Source organism: Natrix helvetica (assembly GCF_964273705.1).
Source record: "Natrix helvetica genome assembly, chromosome: 1".
NCBI classification, from domain to species: domain Eukaryota; kingdom Metazoa; phylum Chordata; class Lepidosauria; order Squamata; family Natricidae; genus Natrix; species Natrix helvetica.
Window position 1 is genome coordinate 339,776,669 of NC_138548.1, and position 22,397 is coordinate 339,799,065.

General features: G+C 43.4%; 1 protein-coding gene across 4 annotated transcripts in view; it reads left to right on the forward strand.

The window, feature by feature from the left end:
• Nucleotides 1-219: 219 nt before the first annotated feature.
• Nucleotides 220-22,397, forward strand: part of LOC309383410 (uncharacterized protein) — a 47,305-nt gene continuing 25,127 nt past the window's right edge. Inside the window, exons 1-5 of one of the 4 annotated variants that reach the window (XM_081935930.1) lie at nt 220-841; nt 7,287-7,404; nt 16,071-16,502; nt 16,882-16,996; nt 17,127-17,194. In XM_081935930.1, the coding sequence (XP_081792056.1) occupies nt 834-841; nt 7,287-7,404; nt 16,071-16,502; nt 16,882-16,996; nt 17,127-17,194 (741 nt within the window). In that variant the 5' untranslated portion in view covers nt 220-833. Of the gene's footprint in view, nt 842-7,286; nt 7,405-14,360; nt 14,496-16,070; nt 16,503-16,881; nt 16,997-17,126; nt 17,195-22,397 lie in introns of those variants that run through there. The other 3 variants (XM_081935931.1, XM_081935932.1, XM_081935933.1) reach the window with 3 other exon arrangements.

Below are 22,397 nucleotides of genomic sequence, written 5' to 3' on the forward strand. Positions count from 1 at the left end.
CCTGAACACAGAGGAGTCACTTCTGATGAATTTCCTCTTCACCTTTATGCACCCCAAGTTCTGATAAGAACCACGTTGCAATTACACTATTTTCCTGTGTATAAGACGACCCTCTACTTTTCCTGTTAAAATATAGGGTTTGGGCTATACTCACTGTATAAGACTACCCCTGTTCCAAGGCACACCAAATAAAAATTAAAAAATATCAGATTTGATTTCAATATGGTAGCTTCTGACAGATTTCCTCTTCACGTTTATGCAGCCTAAGTTCTGATAAGAACCACGTTGCAATTAGCTAAAAAGTGGTGAGCAAGACCACCCAGGGAGTGTAGGAGAAACCCTAAATTCTGAATCATGCATACATCCCTCTCAAAGATGAAAGTTTCCTAGAATCTTATAAGGTCTGTTCTGTCCTCATTACACTTTACTCTGCGTGCAGCTTGACATACAGCTAAATCCAACTATCCTCCAATAAAAGAGACCATGTGAGTAGATCTGGAGGTTTTATTAAAGGAGCAGGATGGGTGAAACTGGACAAATAGAAATACAAATATTCCTTGAGGTACGAAACTAATGGAGCCTGCCCTCAAAAAATGTCAAATGAATCAGATTCAATTTTACAAATTCTTAAAATCAAATTCATTAATTGACTCAAATGGCTTGTTAAATGAATGAAGATCTGACTTCCTGCCACCGATCAGCTGATTCCGGTGCAGCTGAAGGAGGAACTAAATTGCCTCCAATCAGCCTCACAGAGCTCTCCATTTGCAGTTTTTTAAAAAATCCACTTGCTGCTCATCAGCTCAAGCTCTTCAGACACCTGCCCAGATGGGATGTGGAGGTAATTTACAGAACACTCAGATTGCAGTTACTTAAAAAAAAAAAAAAAACCTCCTGCCACTACAGTAATTAGCTTAAGAGTCTCCAGCCAGGCTCCCAGAGGGAGATGGGGGAGGAATTTACAGAACTCTTAGTAAGAGAGATGGGAAGGACCCGGGGGGTGAAATTCAGCAGATTCTGACAGGTTCTGGAGAACTGGTAGCGGAAATTTCGAGTAGTTCGGAGAACCGGCAAATACCATCTCTGTCTGGTCCCAGAGTGGGGTGGGAATGGGCATTTTGCAGTATCCTTCTGCCACGCCCTCCAAGCAACGTCCACAGAAACGGTAGTTTAAAAATTGAATTTCACCACTGGATGGACCTTGAGGTCCTGTAGTCAACCCAGAATCTCCATACTGTCCTTATGTGAAGAAAAGCCAGGCTTCATAGAAAAGGATAAAAAACTTCATATAAATAGCTTGCAAATTTGAAAACCGGCAGTTTAGAGAAGAGATACCTCATACCACATTTTAGAATGATTTGTGTAGGCTCTGATGAAGGATCAGGGCCCATGGTTTGCCGTCCTCTGCAGCACCAAACGGAGAGAGACCTGAGCCGGTCCATCCCCGTCACCACCATTGCATCTATCGTGTCCTTCACCGCCCCAAATCCAAGTTGGACAGAAGGATAGATATCATCCGGGCTAAAAAGGGGCCATATTTTGTCAGAGTGCGCACAGCTTTACTACATAAGAGAAATCAGGAGCAATAACAGCAAACATGTTGATGGGCTGGCTGCTAAAGCAAGCTTTATTTATTTATCTATTTATTTTATTTTATTAAATTTGTTAGCCACTCCGTCTCCACAAAGGGACTCGGGGCGACGTACAATAAATAAAACACATATTATAAAAATTACACATTGTACACATTGTAGAGAGGAGGTATAAAACACAATACAATATTATAATAACATAGAAATATTAAAATAAGTTAAATTAAAACCCCAATGGAGATTATAAGTTTAAAAATTGCCAGGGGGAATAAAATGGAACTATGGTTGAGCCAGGCCTGCTAATTGAAAAAGGTGGGTCTTGAGTTTTGAACGGAAGGAGCGGAGGTCGGTGGTAATCCTAATATCTGGGGGGAGGTCATTCCAGAGGGCTGGGCCCATCACAGAGAAGGCCCTACTCCTGGGCGCCGCCCTCTGGCACTGCTTAGTGGACGGCACCCGGAGAAGTCCCTCTCTGTGAGAGCGAATTGGTCGTAGGGATGTATGGGGCAGGATGCGATCCCGCATGTAGCTAGGTCCTGTGCCATTGAGCGCTTTGAAGATGGTAATCAATACCTTGAAACGCACCCGATAGACCACAGTAAGTCAGTGCAGCTCGCGCAGGAGAGGTGTTATATGGGAGTATCTCGTACTCCCCATAATCACCCGCGCGGCCGCATTCTGGACCAGCTGCAGTCTTCGAGTGCATCTCAAGGGAAGCCCCATAATAATAATAATAATAATAATAATAATAATAATAATAATAATAATAATAATAATAATAATAATAATAATAATAATAATAATAATAATAATTTTATTTGATTAGCCGCAACCCTCTCCCGAAGGACTCGGGGCAGCGTACAATCAAACAGATAAAAAATACACATAAGACAAACATATATACAAGAGAACAGAGACATATACATATGTGCATGGAGGAGGATGGACTTAAGTGAAAGACAGTTAAAAATACAATTTAAAATCCCCTAATAAAATTACCAAATTAAAAAACCCATCAGGAGCGTTACGAAGTTATGGAAGTTATGTAGAGAGCATTACAGTAGTCTAGGCGGGACGTCACCAGCGCGTGAGTGACTGTGCGAAGGGCATCCCGGTCCAATAGGGGGCGCAATTGGCGCACCAGGCGAACCTGGTGGAACGCCCCCCTCGCCACGGCTACCACATGGTCATCCATGGACAGCCGGGCATCCAGGAGGACGCCCAAATTGCGCGCCCGTTCCATGGGGGCTAGTTGCTCGCCCCCAATGGCCAGTGTTGGAATTAGCTGGTTGAACCGGGGGGTCGGAAGCCACAGCCACTCCGTCTTGGAGGGGTTGAGTTTGAGTCGGTTGTCACCCATCCAGACCCGTACGGCTTCCAAACACCGGGACATCATTTCAACAACCTCATTGGGGTGGTTCGGGGTGGAGATGTACAGCAGTGTATCATCAGCGTACAGATGATATCCCACCCCAAAGCCACGGATGATCTCACCCAGCGGTTTCATATATGTGTTGAACAGGAGAGGCGAGAGGACTGACCCCTGTGGCACCCCACAAATGAGAGGCCTCAGGGACGACCTCTGCTCCCCTGCCAACACACGCTGCGTCCGGTCGGAGAGGTAGGAGCAGAACCACCGTAGAACGGTGCCCCTTACCCCCAGCCCCTCCAGCCGGTGCAGGAGGATACCATGGTCGATGGTATCAAAAGCCGCTGAGAGATCTAATAGGACCAGGATAGAGGAACAACCCCTATCCCTGGCCCTCCAGAGATCATCAACCAACGCGACCAAGGCCGTCTCTGTGCTCTGCCCGGGTCGGAAGCCGGACTGGAGCGGGTCTAGATAATCATTCTCCTCCAGGTCATGGCACACACTTGAAAGTAAATCAGGAAGACTGTAATTTTGTGTGTGTGTGTGTGTCTGGCAACCACAAAGAATGCTTATCAACAGGAAATATGCATGTGTAAAGCTGTAGCAATTATGGGTAGTTAGAAAGTTGATAAAAGTAACAAGAATTAGACAACTTGCAGACCTCAGCTAAAAGTTAGGAATAGAGATGGCCAGCAGCAAATGAAATGTCTCTTAGATAACCCCTGGAGCATTCATTAGCCAAGGCTTAGGAATGGGACACCTATAGACCAATAGAACAAATTGTAGAATCATTGCTAAAATGTTTTTTAGAGGATATTTTTTATTATTTCACCTTGTCCCGCCTTCTCCTTTAGCGAAAATGTATAAAGCTTTCTTTTTTTTTTTTTATATATAAATGTTTATTTATTTTTCTTTAAAAAGACAAGACAACACATAAAGTACAAGAGCAGGGAAGTAAAAAAAAAAACACATTTTCATCAAGCATGTCGTTTGGTTACAAGTTTTTGTGCGATGGTTTTTACAATTAAGGATGCGGTCACTAATTATCCATTAAATATAGTTAAATATTTCATTGAGCATTGCATGTTCAAGTTACCATAGTATTCTTTCTTTTATGACAACCCTTATTTCTTTATTTCTATAATTATGTACTAGGTAGCAATAGGTCTTTATAAAATTGTATCACCGTTCTCTCAAAAATAAAGGTGGAGATTAAGTCAAAGAAAAAAAGAAACTCATTACTTCATATAAGACATTTCTATTTTCCATTAATCTTAAATTTTCCAATCATCCTCGACTCCAAATTTAATTTCCCGTTATTATTTGTCAATCCATGTCGTCATTAAATATTTTAATCTATATTCACATCCATTGTTCATTACATCATCATTATTCCATTTTATATTATAAAATAGTCACCAGCCACAATCATACCTAACAATTTAAATCATCTCACTCTTATACATTAAATACATTATTATTCTTATCTCGTATAAGTAAATGGTCTATTTCATAATAAAGGCTTAATATGTATAGAAAGAGAAAAAAAAGAGAAAGAAAAAAGAGAGAGATTTTTTCAAAACATTAAGTATAACTTTCTATTATTATTACATATGAGATAGGGTAAAGAAAAAGAAAAGATTCACTTCCAAGTTTTTTTATCCAACCATTGATAAAACAAGTCCCATACTTTATAAAATTGCTCATCCTCTAATTCTCTAATTTCAAATGTAAGTTTACTCATTTCTGCACAGTTCATTATCTTCCGAACAATTTCCTCCTCTGTTGGTACTTTCTCATTTTTCCAGTATTTAGCAAATACAATTCTAGCAGCTGTTAACACATTTATGATCAAATATTTCAAGTCTTTATTGTATGTTTCTGGTATTATTCCCAATAAAAAAAAGTTCTGGTTTCAGGTCTATATGTTTATGTATCATTTTCTCCAACCACATGTGTATTTTAGTCCAGTATCTTTTAGCTTCAGGACAAGTCCACCACATGTGGTAGTATGTGCCCGGTGTATGTTGACATTTCCAGCATTTTTCAGACTTATTCTTCGACATTCTTGCTATTCTCGATGGGGATAAATGCCACCTATAAAACATCTTATACAAATTTTCTTTATATGCAGTTGACATTGTCATTTTATAATTTTGAGTCCACAATTTTTGCCATTTTTCTAAATCAATCCCATGTCCAAAGTTTTTTCCCCAGGCTAACATAGTTCCTTTCACTTGTTCTTCATATAATTTCACCTCTAATAAATAATCATAAAATTTTTAATTAATTTTTCATCGTTACCTGTTAAGATTTTATCTAATTCAGTCAGTTTATCATAAAAACCCTCATTTTTTCGATCTTCATTGTATCTAGAGTGTATTTGCACATATGAGTACCAATTGAGTTCAATACCTTCTTGTTTCAATTCTTGTATAGATTTAAGTTCACCCTCTGCATTCAATAATTCAGCATATCTAACTGCTTCTTCCCTTTTAAATACTATTGGATATGAAAAGGCTTCAATAGTTGATATCCAGACTGGAATTTTCAAGTAGTGCAACCTCTTAACCTTCTGCCAATTTAATAACAAAGCCTCTCTTATAAAATGGTCTCTAAAGTAACCATGTTTTTTAGTTCCTTTATACCATAAGTATGCATGCCATCCCAACAGCAAATCATGACCTTCTAGATTCAAAAGCCTATCATTTCTTAGCATTATCCATTCCTTAATCCACATCAGACTAGCTGCCTGATAGTATAACTCCCAATCAGGTAGACCCCACCCTCCCCTTGATTTGGAATCTTGTAACAATTTACGTTTTATTCTTGCTTTTTTCCCTTGCCATATAAATTTCAACACCATTTTATTTAATTCTTCAAAATATCCTTTCCCCAACTTAATTGGAATAGTCTGAAACAAGTATAACAGTCTAGGTAAGATATTCATTTTAATTGTTGCAATTCTGCCAATCATTGATAATTGAAGGTTCTTCCATTTCGCCAAGTCTGTTACAATTTGTTGCTTCAATTTAAGATAATTATCTTCTTTGAGAGTGCTGCATTTGGCCGTTAGGTGAATCCCCAAATATTTAACTTTATTTGTGATTTGCATTTCCAAGTTTTCTGCCAATTCTTCTTTTTGTTTTTGGGGTATATTTTTTGTTAAAATCTTTGTTTTGTCTTTGTTTATTTTTAAACCTGCAACTTTTCCATACGCCTCGATTTCTCCTATCAGTTTAGGTGCAGATTGAAATGGCTCCTCAAGAATGAAGACTAAGTCGTCAGCAAATGCTTGCAACTTGTATTCTTCCTTTTTAATGGTCATTCCCTTTATTTCTTCCTCTTCTCTAATCTTTCTATTTAGTACTTCTAATGTTAAAACAAAAAGCAGTGGTGACAGTGGGCAGCCTTGTCTCGTACCTCTTTTAATTTCAATTGGATCCGTCAGCTCTCCATTTATCATTATCTTGGCTGTTTGCTTGTGATATATCGTTTGTATGGCTTGAATAAAATTCTTACCAAAGTTCATTTGTTCCATTTGTTGAATCATAAATGTCCAATTCACGTTATCAAAGGCTTTCTGCGCATCCAAGAAGATCAAAGCCATTTGCTTCTCAGAGTGGACCTGATAATATTCTAAGGTGTTTAGAATTGTCCTTATATTATCTCTAATTTGCCTCTTTGGTAAAAAACCATTTTGGTCCGGATGGATAAACCCATTTAGGTATTTTTTCAGTCTCTCTGCCAGTATTGAAGCAAATAGTTTATAGTCTGAGTTCAACAAGGAGATAGGTCTATAGTTCTTAATTTGCGTATGGTCTGCCTCCTCTTTGGGTATTAATGTAATATATGCCTCCAACCATGAATTAGGTATTTTACTTTCAATCATTACTTCATTCATGACTTCTAGTAATGGAACGGCCAAGGATTTTTCTAATGTTCTATAGAATTCCACAGGAAGGCCATCCGGTCCCGGGGCCTTCCCATTATTTTGTCTTTTAAGGGCCTCAGTTAATTCCATCATTGTTATTTTATCTTCAAATATAGTTCTAGTATCATTTGGTATTTGGGGGAGTTTGGCGTTTTGTAAATATTGTTTCACTTCTTTCTCTTCTATGTTCTCTTGTTGATACAACTTGGCATAGTAATCTTGAATAATTTTCCTTTTTTCCGTATTTCCATAATGCAATTGTCCTTGTTCATCTCTTAGTTGTAGTATTTTCTTGGTCTCTCTTTCTTTTCTCAGTTTATAAGCCAGCCATCTGCCTGGTATAAAGCTTTCTTAATCCTTTGTTCTTGGTTCTTGGCCTTTTGACTAGGAACCCTTTTCCTTGGAGGACTCCAATAAAAAGCAATCAGAAAACCTGCACCTCGTGTCTGGCGTCCATCATTGGCTTCAGCACCAGCCTCAGATCCAAATTGGGGACAACAATGTTTGTAAGAAATAGTGGTCTTATCTACAAAAGAATAGATACTATACATACACATACTATAGGCAGGAGTCAAACGATCAGTTATTTTCAATTTTGTTGACCTGTTTGTGTTCAGGGCATGTTGTGCGAACTTGTATGGCTGAATGTAGGAAGAAAGAGAAATGGAGCATCCTAAACAAGAGTCAGTTGACTGGCATTTCATTTGATGTGGACTGAATTTTCTTCATTTGTTATGTAGGAAGTTATCACCTAGCCCTCTCCCAGAAAAATGAAATATCCTAGGAAACATTGATAAGGCAGAATATTATATTTTCCTGGATGTGAAAAAGGGAGAAACACATTTTAAACACAGAGTAAATTCCTGCAGCTTCCTGCCCATCCCCACTTTGTCAATGGGCCATTAAGAAGGCCAAGCTAGTCCACTTTACATAATAAAGAGTTCAGCTCCAGGGGGATGGGTGTAGAGTTCTGGCAGTGACAATGAAGGCATGATAATATAAGCCTTTACTCAACTGACCACATGGCATCTGAACTCAATCAAACCTGGATTCAAAACTTAGCAGCCTAGAGGGTTGCCCTTGCATGGGCCCATGTGAGTCTGACAGCCAATCAGAATACATTTCTTACACAGGAACAGGAAACAGATAGGTGGGGCCGAACAGATTATAAAAATCCCTGCAAGCCCTTCTTCAATCCTTCTCTTCCCTTCTCTTCTTCTCCACCAACATTGAAGCATGTGATCACCTTTTCTGTTCAGGACTCAAGCCATGCGGTCCTGTCCACCATTAAAACCATCTTTCCAAGCAGCCTCCATGTCTCCAGTGTCTTTTTCCCCACTTGGAGCCGAACCCAGAAGGACATTTCTTCCTACAATTGGCGACCACGAAGGGACTCCAAGCTAGCCTAACAAATGGATATGGCCCAGGTAAGCCTCCCATGCCGGTACAGACCCCATTGAGTCTGTGGGTGGATTTTATCTTGGCCTTAGCCATTTGGATCTAGGCTTTAAAGGGGTTTTGAGTTTGAGCTCAAAGGCTGCCTGGAAAGAAGGTGAGTACCTCTAAATTTTAATTCTCTAAAATTTAATTTAAAGCATGGCAAAGCATGGAAATGTGTGTATGCTTGCATGTGTGTGAGTGATGAAATCTTTCTCCCAATCACAGCTGGATCCTGGTTCCTCTGTGTGTTTTACCAAGAGAGCCTGGAAAGTATTAGGATCAGGCCAGAGCACGGACCTTCTGTTAGGGAAAGGAGAGTGTGTGTGAAAATGGATGGAAAAGTGAATGAATTTTGCTGTTGTTGTTGCTTTTGTCCTGTGAAAAAAAGCAAAGGCCCATTGTGTGTAAAGAGAGAAGGAGGTGCTAGTACTAACTGCAGAGGGGCAGAGGTCCTCCCCAGATCACCTTTTTGGATCTGGAAAACCTTAGCAGAATTCCCTACGAGGAAAGGGGCCGAATACTTCGTTGAGGGAATCGAAGTCCTTCCCGGAATTTTTTTATTTCCGAAAACTTACGGCGGGTGGCACCTGGCTAGGCCAAAGTGAGCCCTGCATGTAAAGGGCCATGGGAAGCGTTAGCTCGTGGGTGGCCAGAACTGCCCTTGGAGATTTCCTTAGATGCCAAGATTTTGGCTGAGAGCAAGGAAATTGTGTGAGAAATGGGCTTTGCTGAAAGATGACACAGGAAAACTAATTTGGCTACATAAAGGTACTTAAAAGAAAAGGGAAATGTTGAAATGTTTCTTTTTTTTCTCTTGTCTGTCTCTTTCTCTGTCTTCTATGCAACCACGTGGTTTTTGTTTGTTAAGATTTGTGCCTTCCCCAATTTTAACTGAAATTCATGGTGGGAATGATTTTGTTTTTCCCTCTTTGTCGGTGTGTGTGTATGTCTAAGTCTTTGTGCACCCTCAAGGTAATTGTAACTAAGATGTCTCCAATCCAAAAGACAAGAATTTTAAAGTGTTCAAAGAAAGAAAGGAGTAAACTGGCAGAAATTGCCTTTTGCTCAGTTTGTTGGGCCTAGAAAACTAACTGAAACTGGGAGGGGTCTTTACTTCGTGTCTGTTCTGGCCAGCAGAAACAGAGTAAAAAAATTTTTTTCCTTCCTTCCTTGCCTATACCTTAAAGTAACAACCCAGGAAATGTTTGCAAGAAAAGTTTCATCCTTGCATTTATTGTGTGACTAAATGATTTTACCTGTTCATTTCTTTCCTGGAGCATGTGAATCCAGACCCCATTTCTCATCTGTGATATCCCCATAATATTTATCTGTTTATCTGCTGAGTAACTGATGGTTTTATTTTTCAAACTCTGCCTGCAAGCTATCTACCCCCCCCCCCACGCCCCTCCCTTACCCCTAATCCTCCAACAATGCCTTTACTGTGGGGGAGGGAACCTTGTTCTCATGTTTTTCAGCCCTAGAAGATTGTACTCTTCAGGTGAGTATAGATTTTTTTTCCTTTTGGGGGGAGGAGGAGAGTGTTGCCTTGTGTGTGCATGTATGAAATGAAGGAAATTCCTACTAAAGGTTTGCCTTCAACCTGAGTAAAAACCCTCTGCACATTTTTCTGACCAACCTACTCTTATTAGTCCTAAAGTAAAAACCTGGCCTCCAGAAGGCAGTTTTGATTTAGATTTTGTCAACAAATTTGCTGATTTTCTGGCCACCATCAGATGAATCAAGGGCCTCACCCAGATGCAAACGATGTGTTAATGAAAGTCTCCATACATCTTGGTCTTTAAAACTATGCCAGAAATTGCTGGGAGATCAAGATGGGGTTTGGATCTTTAAAAATATGCCAGCGTCTGCTGGGAGCGCCAACCTAGAACCCTGGCTGAATGCAAACAATGTGTGGACAAACATCTCTGTACATTGTTTCTATACATCTTGATATTTAAAAATGCCAGCGCGTGCTGGGATATCAAGATAGAATTTGGATCTTTAAAAATTAGCCAGCACAGCTGGCAGGTCCAAATTAGAAACGAACACCCCAGGGCAGAGACAGGCATTAACAATCTAGTGTGTGATCATTTCCAGACCTGGAGGGAAGTTGAGATCCTTTAATAATAGAAAATGGAGCTCATTGGCTTATGTACAGCTCCCTGAAGTAATTGTAATAACTGCCTTGCATGAAGAAAGAATGAAATGGGATTTTTGTATGTGAAATTAATGATTGCAGTGCAAATGTGAGTATGTTGATGGTAAAAGTTGGTATGAATGTAGTTTGATTCCCTTTCATATAAAGAAACAGTAAGTTACAAGGTTGTTTAATGGTATGTGTGTGTATGCATGTGTGTTATCATTTCCAAACCTGAAGGGAGGGTGAGATCCTCTAATAAAAGAAAATGAAGCTTGGTGGCTTGTGGGGAAAAAAAAGCTTCCTGAAATACTTATTATGATTGGTTGGCATGAGCAAGCATGAAGGTCTGATTGCAGTATGAATGTGAGTATGTGTCCCTGATGCCCCAGGGAGTGATAAGTGAATGGATCCAGAGATCCACGTGATTGCCTGTGTGAATTTCCCCCTCCCCCCACTCTTCCTTCAGGGTCATTCTTTGGAGGGAAGCAGGAAAGGCGGGGAGAATGAGTGTCTGCTCATTTCTACCATGAGTGTGTGTATGAAACGCCCCAGTGATACCTGTGAATGCCTCTGGGCATTCCCCCCCTCCTTCTTTCCCTCCTTCCTTTTGGGTCATTAAAGGCTGAAATTTTTTCTCCTCACTTTAACCACTTTTTTCCCCCCCACTCTCTTCTGAGAAATTTGGAGTAAATGGGTGATCTGCTCATGCACTTTTACCTTTCACTGTTGTGATCTTTTATCTGCATATAAAAATTATGCAGTTACATTTCTTTGTCTGCTCTGAATACAATTTTGATTTTTTCTCTTCTGGAAATTTTGAGGTTTAAAATGCTTAATTAAACCTATAAAAAGAAATGATTTTGAGATATTTTGCTTACATTTGTAAATGTTTTAACATACTTAATGAGAATTTGCTTCCATCTGAATGGAATTTGATATTTTGGAGTGTTGACTCAAAGTACCCTTTTTTTTAATTGCAATTTTTTTAAAGCTGTTTTTCTTCCCTCCCTCTTTTACACCTGTGCATTTTTAAATGTTTATGAGTCAAGGTGCTCTACCCTATGATATTTTATTTGTTTGTTTGTTTGCAACACAAGTTGTTGTCCCTCTTGGAAATTTACTCATCTTACTGCAAAAGTGTTTCAATCATACAGGCAGTGGGAATGTCATGTTCCATGAAATTTACATCGTCTGCCTCCTGAAATAATGTTTGGATTTCCACACTTGGACAGAATGGGTGAGATTCCACAACATGAGACTAAAGATATGTCTGTAAAGAACTGTATTCTTGGCCTCTCCCCTTTTTTTTTACCTCAGAAACAAAGGACTGCTAGCTCAAACTATAACTCTCAAATTTGCTGCTGGTGATTGCGTGCTGATAAAACCTGACATGAGGAAAAAAAACTTAGCCAAGCCTGGGACAGACTACCAAGACTGACTGACCACTCTTACCAGCCTTACCACCAAACCAAGCATGCCACCCTAGCAGACATGAAAGAACCCTGAAGGAGATGAAGAAGTAAAGACCAAAAGACTCTCTTCTATCCCCAGAAGACAGCTGTAAAGACTATGGGGGAGGGTGGAAACTGATTGTAAAGTTTTGTTTCTTTGCCTCCTTCACAGAAATTGTAAGGTCTTCTTTCCTGTCTCATTTATATTGTAATCAGTTTAATGTATTCATGTAAGAATTGTATTTGAGAATGGCTAGCACAGCAAGTTCTGAACACCTTAGATTTCTGGCTGGTGGGAGGGAAATTTTGTCCAAAATGTCTGTATTTTCTGTATTGTAGAAGCAGCCACACACACACACACACACACACACACAAGAGAGAGAGAGAGAGGGAGAGAGAGAGGGGCTCCATTCAGAACTAGATTGAAACTATCTCCTTGACCCAACTCCACAAAGCTTTTCCTAGGTTGATTTTTGCCTTTGCACAAAAGCCTAAACAGTGATATCTCCCTTTTAATCCCATGGGGGAGGGTCAGTTCCCCTCAGGCAATTCCCCCACTTGAAGAGTAGCAGAAAGGATCTTCAAAACTCAAACCCCGACTGACTCAAAAATAAAATAAAATGATGCTGCCCAGTTGCCCAGTAAAGCAGGACATGTTGCACTGGTGGTCTCTGATAGGAGTCCCTGGGCTCATTCTGTGTAAACTCAATTTGGCCTCACTAAAATAGGAGCTAGGGCAGGTTAAAGAAATCCCTTGGAAATGGGCAGCCTGTACTTCTTTAAAAGGCAGAACCATGGCTGTGAAGGTTTTTTTTGGGACTTCTGCTTGCTTGTAATCTGGAAGCTCACAGAAAGTGATATCTGATATTAATTGGCATGGTAAATTGGATATTGTAAATTTCTTTCCAGAAATTGTGCCCTGGTTGCTAAGACCCTCATGGTTGAAAGCTCTCTGGGAGCCACTGAAGTGATCCTTCTGCTGTCTCTCAATGCCTTTCCATCAGAAAAAATTAAGCCTCCCTGATCTGACCAATTTTTATCTTTTGTCAAAAACATGTGCGTTCCACTCACATGTTTTGAAAAAAAAAAGGAGGGATTGTAGGAAGTTATCACCTAGCCCTCTCCCAGAAAAATGAAATATCCTAGGAAATATTGATAAGGCAGAATATTATATTTTCCTGGATGTGAAAAAGGGAGAAACACATTTTAAACACAGAGTAAATTCCTGCAGCTTCCTGCCCATCCCCACTTTGTCAATGGGCCATTAAGAAGGCCAAGCTAGTCCACTTTACATAATAAAGAGTTCAGCTCCAGGGGGATGGGTGTAGAGTTCTGGCAGTGACAATGAAGGCATGATAATATAAGCCTTTACTCAACTGACCACATGGCATCTGAACTCAATCAAACCTGGATTCAAAACTCAGCAGCCTAGAGGGTTGCCCTTGCATGGGCCCATGTGAGTCTGACAGCCAATCAGAATACATTTCTTACACAGGAACAGGAAACAGATAGGTGGGGCCGAACAGATTATAAAAATCCCTGCAAGCCCTTCTTCAACCCTTCTCTTCCCTTCTCTTCTTCTCCACCAACATTGAAGCATGTGATCACCTTTTCTGTTTAGGACTCAAGCCATGCGGTCCTGTCCACCATTAAAACCATCTTTCCAAGCAGCCGCCATGTCTCCAGTGTCTTTTTCCCCACTTGGAGCCGAACCCAGAAGGACATTTCTTCCTACAGTTAAATACCAAATACACTGAACATTCCAGGTGGAAGTCATCCATTTACCATCTCAGAAAATACTTCAATGGGGATGAGTGTGGTTGAGGTCTTAAGGGCTTGTTCCCCTATTCCCCTGGCTAGATAAATATTGCTATACTTGAAAAAGCATTGAAAAGGACATTCACTGACCAGATTTGTATCTCCCTTTCCCACAAGAAATCGGATGATGTACATATTATAGGAAATCCTGGATTGAGCCCAATATTTTTGTTGCTAAGTCTCCCTAACAAGGAAGGGTAGGAAGAAGTTGACTCATCCATATGGTAGAGTTGAAAAAGTGGCCAAAGTTCCAACTCACGCAAGAGAAGGAAATTTATTAGATTTGTATTCTCTCTTTCTTTCGGGAAAGTCAAGCTGGGGTACATTGTACAGTCATCTTTCCTTTTTCCTTCTTGTTTCGGTTGATTTATTCCTTTCTTCCTCAGGAACAGATTTAAATGAGATTCTTGTTAGGAAAATGTTTCCGACTAGTACCAGTACTTTAAATACAATTCTCTTTACTGAAGTATAACATTGCCAAAATCTTCCCAATCAAGGAGCCCCACCAGCCCCCACCCCATGGGAAATGCACCATTTCTCCGCTCTTTGCATGAGCACCTTCCGTGCACAGAAAATCCACCAGTGGGGGCACTTCAGCTTTGAGCCCTGGTTACAAGTTGGGAAGGCAGGAACGTCATTCAGTTTTTGCCTTTCTAGGATACTAGAGACTCTCTCTCTTTAACCACGTGTGCTGCGCAGGAGTTTAGAAAGGGAGAAAGAAAATCTTAAATTTCCAGAGGTAGAAAAGGTAAGTGTGTGTTTGTGTGTGTGTGTGTTTCCCTCCCGTCTAACCGCCCCTTTCCATGATTGTAACAGGCATGGGGAGAAAGCAGAGAGCATGCATGCTGTCCTCGGGAATAAATCCAAATCCTCAGAAATGAAAGTGGGGGGGGGGACCTGGAGAGAGTCCTTCCCACCCCCTTTCCTGGTGAAAGCTCCTGTGTAGGGGGAGAGCTTGCATGGCAAATCTCAAGCAGGAAATAAGAAATATATTTGCAAGGAAGAGAAGCAGAAGATTATGCTGGCATTTCATTTGATGTGAACTGAAGTTTCATGCTTTGATCTACACTTTTAAAAAGCAAGTCTCTCCTTGTGAGTAAAAAGAAATTGAAATGATCCAAAATGCCAAATACACTCAATCTTCTTGATGGAAGTCATCACTTTACCAGCTGAGTAAATACTTCTCAATATGTGAGGATGAGTGTTGATGAATGGTCCAATCCACAACTTTCTGGCTGTTTGAATATATTCTGTAAGAGAATCAGAAAATGGAGGTCATTTGTTCATCTTCTTTAGAGACAACCTTATTTCTTTGGCTAAGAGGACTTTAGGTATTCCCAAGGCTAGCTGAACATTGCTAAGAATGTGTGGGAAGCCCACCCCCCAACCCTCATCCCCTGGAGAATGAACAATTCGGGGGAATATTAAAAAGAAGCAGAATATTATATTTATCCTAAGGGAGAGATGGAGAAACATGCTCTTAAGGGAGGCAGAAGGCAGCCTCAGTCTCCCTGCCCCACGGGGAAACTGAGGGGGGCAGCTTTTAGAAATGCAGATTTGGTAATCCATTCAGAAAGACTGGATCAGGCAGAAACTTCAGATAAGCAACACAATTAAGTCAAAGCTTGACAAAGTTGGGCTTTGCCTTGATATATGAATGGCATAACACAGGATGTGGTTTCGTGTTTTAGAGCAGTGGTCTCAATCTTGACAAGGTCCTCTCTTTGCCCCAGTTTTTCATAACGTTTCATAACGTATAGCCATTTGGAGATTTTGCAGAAGTCCCCAAAGGAAAGAATAAAATGTAGAAGATGATTAGAATCCAGATCACAAAGATGGGAGACTTTTTATAAAAGTTCTCCAGCTTAGAAATGCCCACCATGCATGGTCATATGACAGCAACACAAGTGCCTTCTGTAATGCCCCAGTCCTGCTCTGATCTTAAAAAGAAAAATTCAATGTATGTGAATGGAAAGAGAATCTGTTCCCAGAACTTGTACTCGTGGACGTTAGAAAAAATTGTATTTTTTTCAGACAAACACCTAGGATTTGCATTTCCCCTTTTGCCTATAGAGTGCCACCCATGAGCCCTACATGACCCCATAGGAATCCAGAAGGTATAAAATCCACCCACTGAACTCCATTTTGTCAGCCGTCCCAGAATGGCATGTGGTTGGTGGTTCTGCTTTCTTTCCAATCAGCCTCCAGCCTCCATTTTATTCCCAGCATTGGAACTGAACCAGATGGATATTTCTCTCAAGAAATGAAAAAAGCATTTGAAGATACACAACTTTCCTTGCACTAATTCTGAATTGTGTTACAGGGCAGAGAGAGAATGGCTGGCCTTCCTTTAGCAAGTGAGGGAAGTGGAAAAGGCCCTTCCGGTGCTCAGTCTGGAATCCGTGGGGAGATCTGGGCAAGAACTAGGCAGAAGATGCTGGAAGAAGGAACCATCGTTTCACAAGTTCAGGCCTGGAACTTCAGGAGCGTCCAATATCAGGAGGATGAGGGTCCCCGAGGACTTTGCAGCCGACTCCACTTCTTTTGTAGTCGATGGTTGAGACCAGAAAAGCACACAAAAGCGCAGATGCTGGACCTGGTTGTTCTGGAGCAGTTCCTGGCCCTTCTGCCCCTGCAGATGGAGAGCTGGGTGCGGGAGTGTGGAGCAGAGACCAGCTCCCAGGCGGTGGCCCTGGTGGAAGGCTTCCTCCTGAGCCAGGCGAAGGAGGAGGAGAAGGAGCAGGTTGAGTTGCAGGTGAAATATACATCTTACCCCGGTATTTCTTTCCTTTGTCACAAGTCCAGCAGAGTTGGTAAAAACTTCCTTTTTTACATTTACATTTCAGACACGTATTTGAAATTCCTTTATATATGTTTGGTAGTTTATCAGTGTTAAGTAGAAGGATACATCGTTTTATGAAAGATTTATTTCCTGGCATTCACACTATGTGGAGATGCTTCACTAATCTTTGTATAGTTCCCTTATCCATTCTAGAAGAAAGATTTTGCACAGCAATTTCTTTCTTACTTCCCAGCCTAATTGATTGACACCGAGTGATTTGCAGTGGGGTTCACTGGGAAAGAAACCACTTCATGATTTGTGACGTCCATTCATTCTTTTCTCCTGTTTCAAGTCCTTCGCAATGGAGATCAGAGATCCTGAGAGAAAGAGGCATCCGTCAAATCTCCCTCAAGAACTGTCTTTCAGGGGGATCTCTCAGGGAGATCCAAATCAGGAGACCTCAGGAGGTAATATAAGGTCCTTCCACTCCTTTGATGAATCCTAACTTTCTCATCTTGTCTGTGTCGTCTTCTCTATAGCGTAACTCCTCCCATCTTACTAATAATTATTCTTTTTGAAATTCTGTCTCCCTCACAGGGAAGAATAGGAGGAAGTGGACTCTTTGTTTTGGGGGAACAGAAACTAGGATTGAACCTCCAACTCAGGTATGAGAAGAATATTCATTTACTAGAATTGTTTTTTTCCCATTTCCCTCAGGAAATCAGAGGATGTAGAGGGAGTACAGTCATAAGTGTGAAAAATGGCCATGTCACTTTTTTCGCTGCTGTGTCATTTCGAACAGTCACTAAAAACTAAAAACTGTTATTAGTCGAGAACTACATGTAGTGTCTTCTGCCATTTTGCCCTCTGCTTTTGGTTGGAGATTCTTTTTAGGAATTTTTTTTAAAGACTAGTATTTTAAAAAGAAAACTCTTTCGCTAATTGCCGTGTTTACCCCAAAATAAGAGCCAGTCTAACATTCTCTTAGGCCCCGAAGTAAGCAATCAGGCTAAATTTTTGGGGCGTCTTATTTTTTTTCACATACAGGATGTGGTGACTTTTTGACTCAGGAGCCCAAAGGTGGTAGTGAGTAGTGAATAAGGCAGTGTAGCTGCACCAGTGGCTGCTGGCATAGGCGCTCTGGCAGGCTAGCGGTGGTAGGGCACTTTGGAGGTCGTACATCCCGCCTGACCCGCCCCACGCCAGGCAGGAACAACCCGCCACTTGGCTTCACTGGCCTCGCGCAGGCATCAGCAGCAGCTAGAGGTGTGGAGGTGGGTAGGGAAGGCATGTGATTTGGCCCGCAGACGCTGGCAAACAAAGACGGACGGAGTGGCAAAGGGTCCACACGGCGCATTTGATAGGCCAGATCATGTACCTCTCTCCCCCTAGCCGTGCCACTGCTATGAGGCGAGGCAAGTGGTGGGCTGGGGGTGTCGCCAGGGTGTAGCCCCTGCATTCTCGGCCCCCACTGTCCAGCCTGGTCCTCCAGCTCCACTGCACACTCCGCCCAAGCAAAGACAGATGGTGGGACGGATCACATGCCACCCCCTGCCCCCGCCCAGGCTGCACTTGCTTCCAGACACCATCTGGCCCCGCGCAAGTGCTTGCCACCTCCTATAATGGCCATGCCATTACAGTACAGTTCTTTTAATTGCATTTTAACCTCCTCCAAACTGTACATATTTAATTTTTTATTGTATTTTTGTGATATTCTCTATGGACTGTACACCGCCCCGAGTCCCTTCTGGGAGAGGGGGCGGTCTAGAAGCACAAATAAATTGAAAAAAATTGAATGCCCACTGCCCCACCCTCCCTGACGACACTCTGACTTTGGACTTATTTTGGGGGGTATTGCTTATATTATGAGCAGCATGAAAAATCATGCTAGGTCTTTTTTTTTAATTATGTTTATTATAAACAGTTATACACATTGACAAATACATACACAACACTTACAAGTAACATTGGAACTTCCTGTTCCTTTTTACAGCAGATGTTTATTGTTGAATTTTTACAAACATTTTTTCCCCCTCTCAATCCATCTCTATACATTTTCCCACTTCCCATCCTATTACTTCTTACTGTTTTGTTTATCAGTCTATGTTTGGCTATTTGTATCAGACAGTCTTTATTGCTTTTCTACGAATAAATATCTTTTTCTACTTCTGTAAATCCTACATTTCCTACCTTCTTATCACTAATTCCTACTTCTTCTACAATACAATCTATGTTTTTTAGATTCTTATTTCCTATTTCTATCATCTAGCCATTAGGGGGATCCAGGGTGGGGGGAGGGGGCAGCCACACCAGGAATGGGGGCAGGGCCAGGCGAACAGGTGGGACTAGGGGGGAAGAGAGCGGAGTGGGGGAGGGGAATGAGAACGTCGTTCCGTTAGAGGGTTCCTATATTCCAACGGTCGTAGGAAGGGGTGGATGCGAGGACAGAAGAAGATCTTGTAGCCGGTTGGGAGACCGTGGGCGCTGGATACGCCCGGTCGTTTGTACCAACCCTTGCATTCTAGGTGGTCAGGGTTTACAGAACCAGGGCATGAGGCTGATGCTGTGTAACGCAAGGTCCGTGGTTAATAAGGCCCCCCTCATTTACGATCTGGTTTCTGAGGGGGAGCCGGACCTTGCAGGGATCACGGAAACCTGGTTGGGCCACGAGGGGGGCTTACCCCTCGTGGATATTTGCCCACCAGGATACCGTGTATTCCATCAACCTCGTGCCCGGGGTAAGGGTGGCGGGGTAACGGTCATTATACGGGAAGGCCTGGCACCGAGAGAATTCACCGTACCTCAGATATCCGGGTGTGAGACTCTAGGTGTGAGATGGGGCCCAGGGAGTCAGTCGGGCCTGCTGATTGCATACTTGGCTCCTCGCTATGCATCAGCGGCCCTGCCAGAGCTCCTCGAGGTGATTGCGGAGATGGCGGTTGAGACCCCCAGACTATTAGTTATGGGGGACTTCAACCTGCCATCGACGGGTGAATCATCCGAGGTAGCTCGGGAGTTCATGGCTTCCATGACAGCCCTGGACCTGACCCAAATAATTCAGGGCCCCACACACGAGGGAGGCCACACGCTGGACCTTGTTTTTATCTCTGGTCGGTGGAAGAGTGATCTGGGAATAGGGGAATTGGTTATTACTCCCCTGTCATGGTCAGATCACTCGCTTCTCCGTCTCGACTTCCCTTCCGCTACCCCCCATTGCGGGGAGGCGGAACCAGAAGATCTTAGATGGTTCCGCCCCAGGCGACTGATGGAACCTGATAGGTTCCAGACGGAGCTTGGGCCACTGCCTGTAACCCTCACCCGCGCCCGGATGGAGGACCTGGCGGTCGCATGGAATAGTGCGGCGGCCGGGGCCTTGGACCGGGTTGCGGCCTTGCGGCCTCTCCGGTGGCAGCGAACCACCCTGGCCCCTTGGTTTACCGAGGAGCTGAGGGTGATGAAGCGCCACAAGAGACGCCTAGAGAGCAGATGGAGATCCTCTTGCGCCGAATCCGACCGAACACAGGTAAGAGCCCATTTACGGACCTACCTTGTGGCACTAAGGGTGGCTAAACGTCGATACTATGCCACTCTTATTGCGTCCGCAAAAAACTGCCCTGCCGCCCTGTTTCGGGTGACCCGCTCCCTCCTTTCACAGAGGCTGCGGGAAGCCCCTTTGCAGGGTAGGGCAGAGGAATTTGGGGAATATCTGCAGGATAAAATCGATCGGATCCGGAGCGAGTGGGTCTCCTTGAGTGATCTCGGGGAGACACCGGTGAAGAGTCTTGAGGTACCATGCTAGGAGGAGTTTGACTCTGTTGCCGCCGAGGATATGGACAGGTTACGCGGGCGACTGCGGGCCACCACATGTTTATTGGACCCGTGTCCCTCCTGGCTTGTACTGGCAGCCTGGGAGGTTACACGAGACTGGCTCCTGGGACTAGTGAACGCCTCGCTGAGGGAGGGGTTCCTACCAGCCGTCTTGAAAGAGGCGGTGGTGAGGCCCCTACTTAAGAGGCCTTCCCTGGACCCAGTAGAGTTAGGCAATTATCGTCCAGTCTCCAACCTTCCCTTTTTAGCGAAGGTTGTTGAGAGTGTGGTGGCGCAACAGTTCCCTCGGCACCTGGAGGAAACTGTCTATCTAGACCCGCTCCAGTCCGGTTTCCGGTCCGGGCCCAGCACTGAGACGGCTTTGGTCGCGTTGGTGGATGATCTCTGGAGGGCGAAAGATGGGGGTTGCTCCTCCATCCTAGTCCTATTAGATCTCTCAGCGGCTTTTGATACGATCGACCATGGTATCTTATTGCGCCGGCTGGAGGGGATGGGGGTGGGGGGCACCGTGTTGCGGTGGTTCTCCTCCTTCCTCTCCGGTCGGACGCAATGTGTGTTAACGGGGAGCAGAGGTCGACCCTGAGGCCGCTCACGTGTGGGGTGCCGCAGGGGTCGGTCCTCTCACCTCTCCTGTTCAACACATACATGAAACCGCTGGGCGAAATCATTCGAGGATTCGGGGTTGAGTGCCATCTGTATGCAGATGACACTCAGTTATACATCTCTACCCCGAACCACCCCAACGAAGCCGTCGAGGTGATGTCCCGGTGTCTGGAAGCCGTGCGGATCTGGATGGGGGACAACAGACTCAAACTCAACCCTTCCAAGACGGAGTGGCTGTGGCTACCGGCGCCCCGCTTTAGCCAGTTTGCTCCATCTCTGGCCATCGGGGGGGAACAACTACCCCCGGTGGATAGGGCACGCAATTTGGGCGTCCTCCTAGACTCCTGGCTGTCGCTGGATGATCATGTGACGGCCGTGGCTGGGAGGGCGTTCCACCAGGTGCGCCTGGTGCACCAATTGCGCCCCCTACTTGAGCGGGACGCCCTTCGCACAGTCACTCAGGCCCTGGTGACTTCACGTCTTGATTACTGTAATGCTCTCTACATGGGGCTCCCCTTGAGATGCACCCGAAGGCTCCAGTTGGTTCAGAATGCAGCCGCGCGGACAATCTTGGGGAGTACCAGGTACTCCCATGTAACACCATTTCTGCGCAAGCTGCACTGGCTACCTGTGGCTTTTCGAGTGCGTTTCAAGGTGTTGATTGTCATCTTCAAAGCGCTTCATGGCTCGGGACCTAGCTATTTGCGAGATCGCATTCTACCCCATACATCCCTACGACCAATCCGCTCACACAGGGAGGGTCTCCTCCGGGTACCCTCCGCTAGACAATGCGGGCGGGCGGTGCCCAGGAGTAGGGCCTTCTCTGTGATGGGCCCAACCCTCTGGAACGAATTAGAACTACTGTTGATCTCCGCTCCTTCCGTAAGAAACTCAAGACCCACCTGTTCCGGCTAGCAGGCCTAGCCTAATCGGAATCTTAAGTACAATCTATTACTGCCCTTCCTGGATGGCTTTTTAATATTGTAAATTTTGGGGTTTTTAATTTGGTTTTAGACTGTTTTTAACTTGAAATGAGTTTGGGTATGTCACAGACCGTATGTTTATGTCGGGTGTCTAATGTATTGTTGTTCTTGCTTTGTTGTTGTATTTGTACTGTCTGTACACCGCCCCGAGTCCCTGCGGGGAGAGGGGGCGGTATATAAATTTAATAAAACTCAAAACTCAAATAAACTCATATCTGTTAGGGGGTATCTCCGTTGGGAGACAGAGACTAGTGCAGCGGAATGTGCAGCCGGAGAGGAAAACGTTGCTAGTAGAAACACACAAAAAGAGTCACAGTCACTGCTAGTAAAAACAAGTAGCTTTACTACTAAATTTACTTCACAAGCAGTGATAGTAGATAGTAGATATTAGTCCAAACACAATTCAAAGAACAAACAGTTGCTTTCCGTCGCAGTTCACGTTCCAGTCATCAAG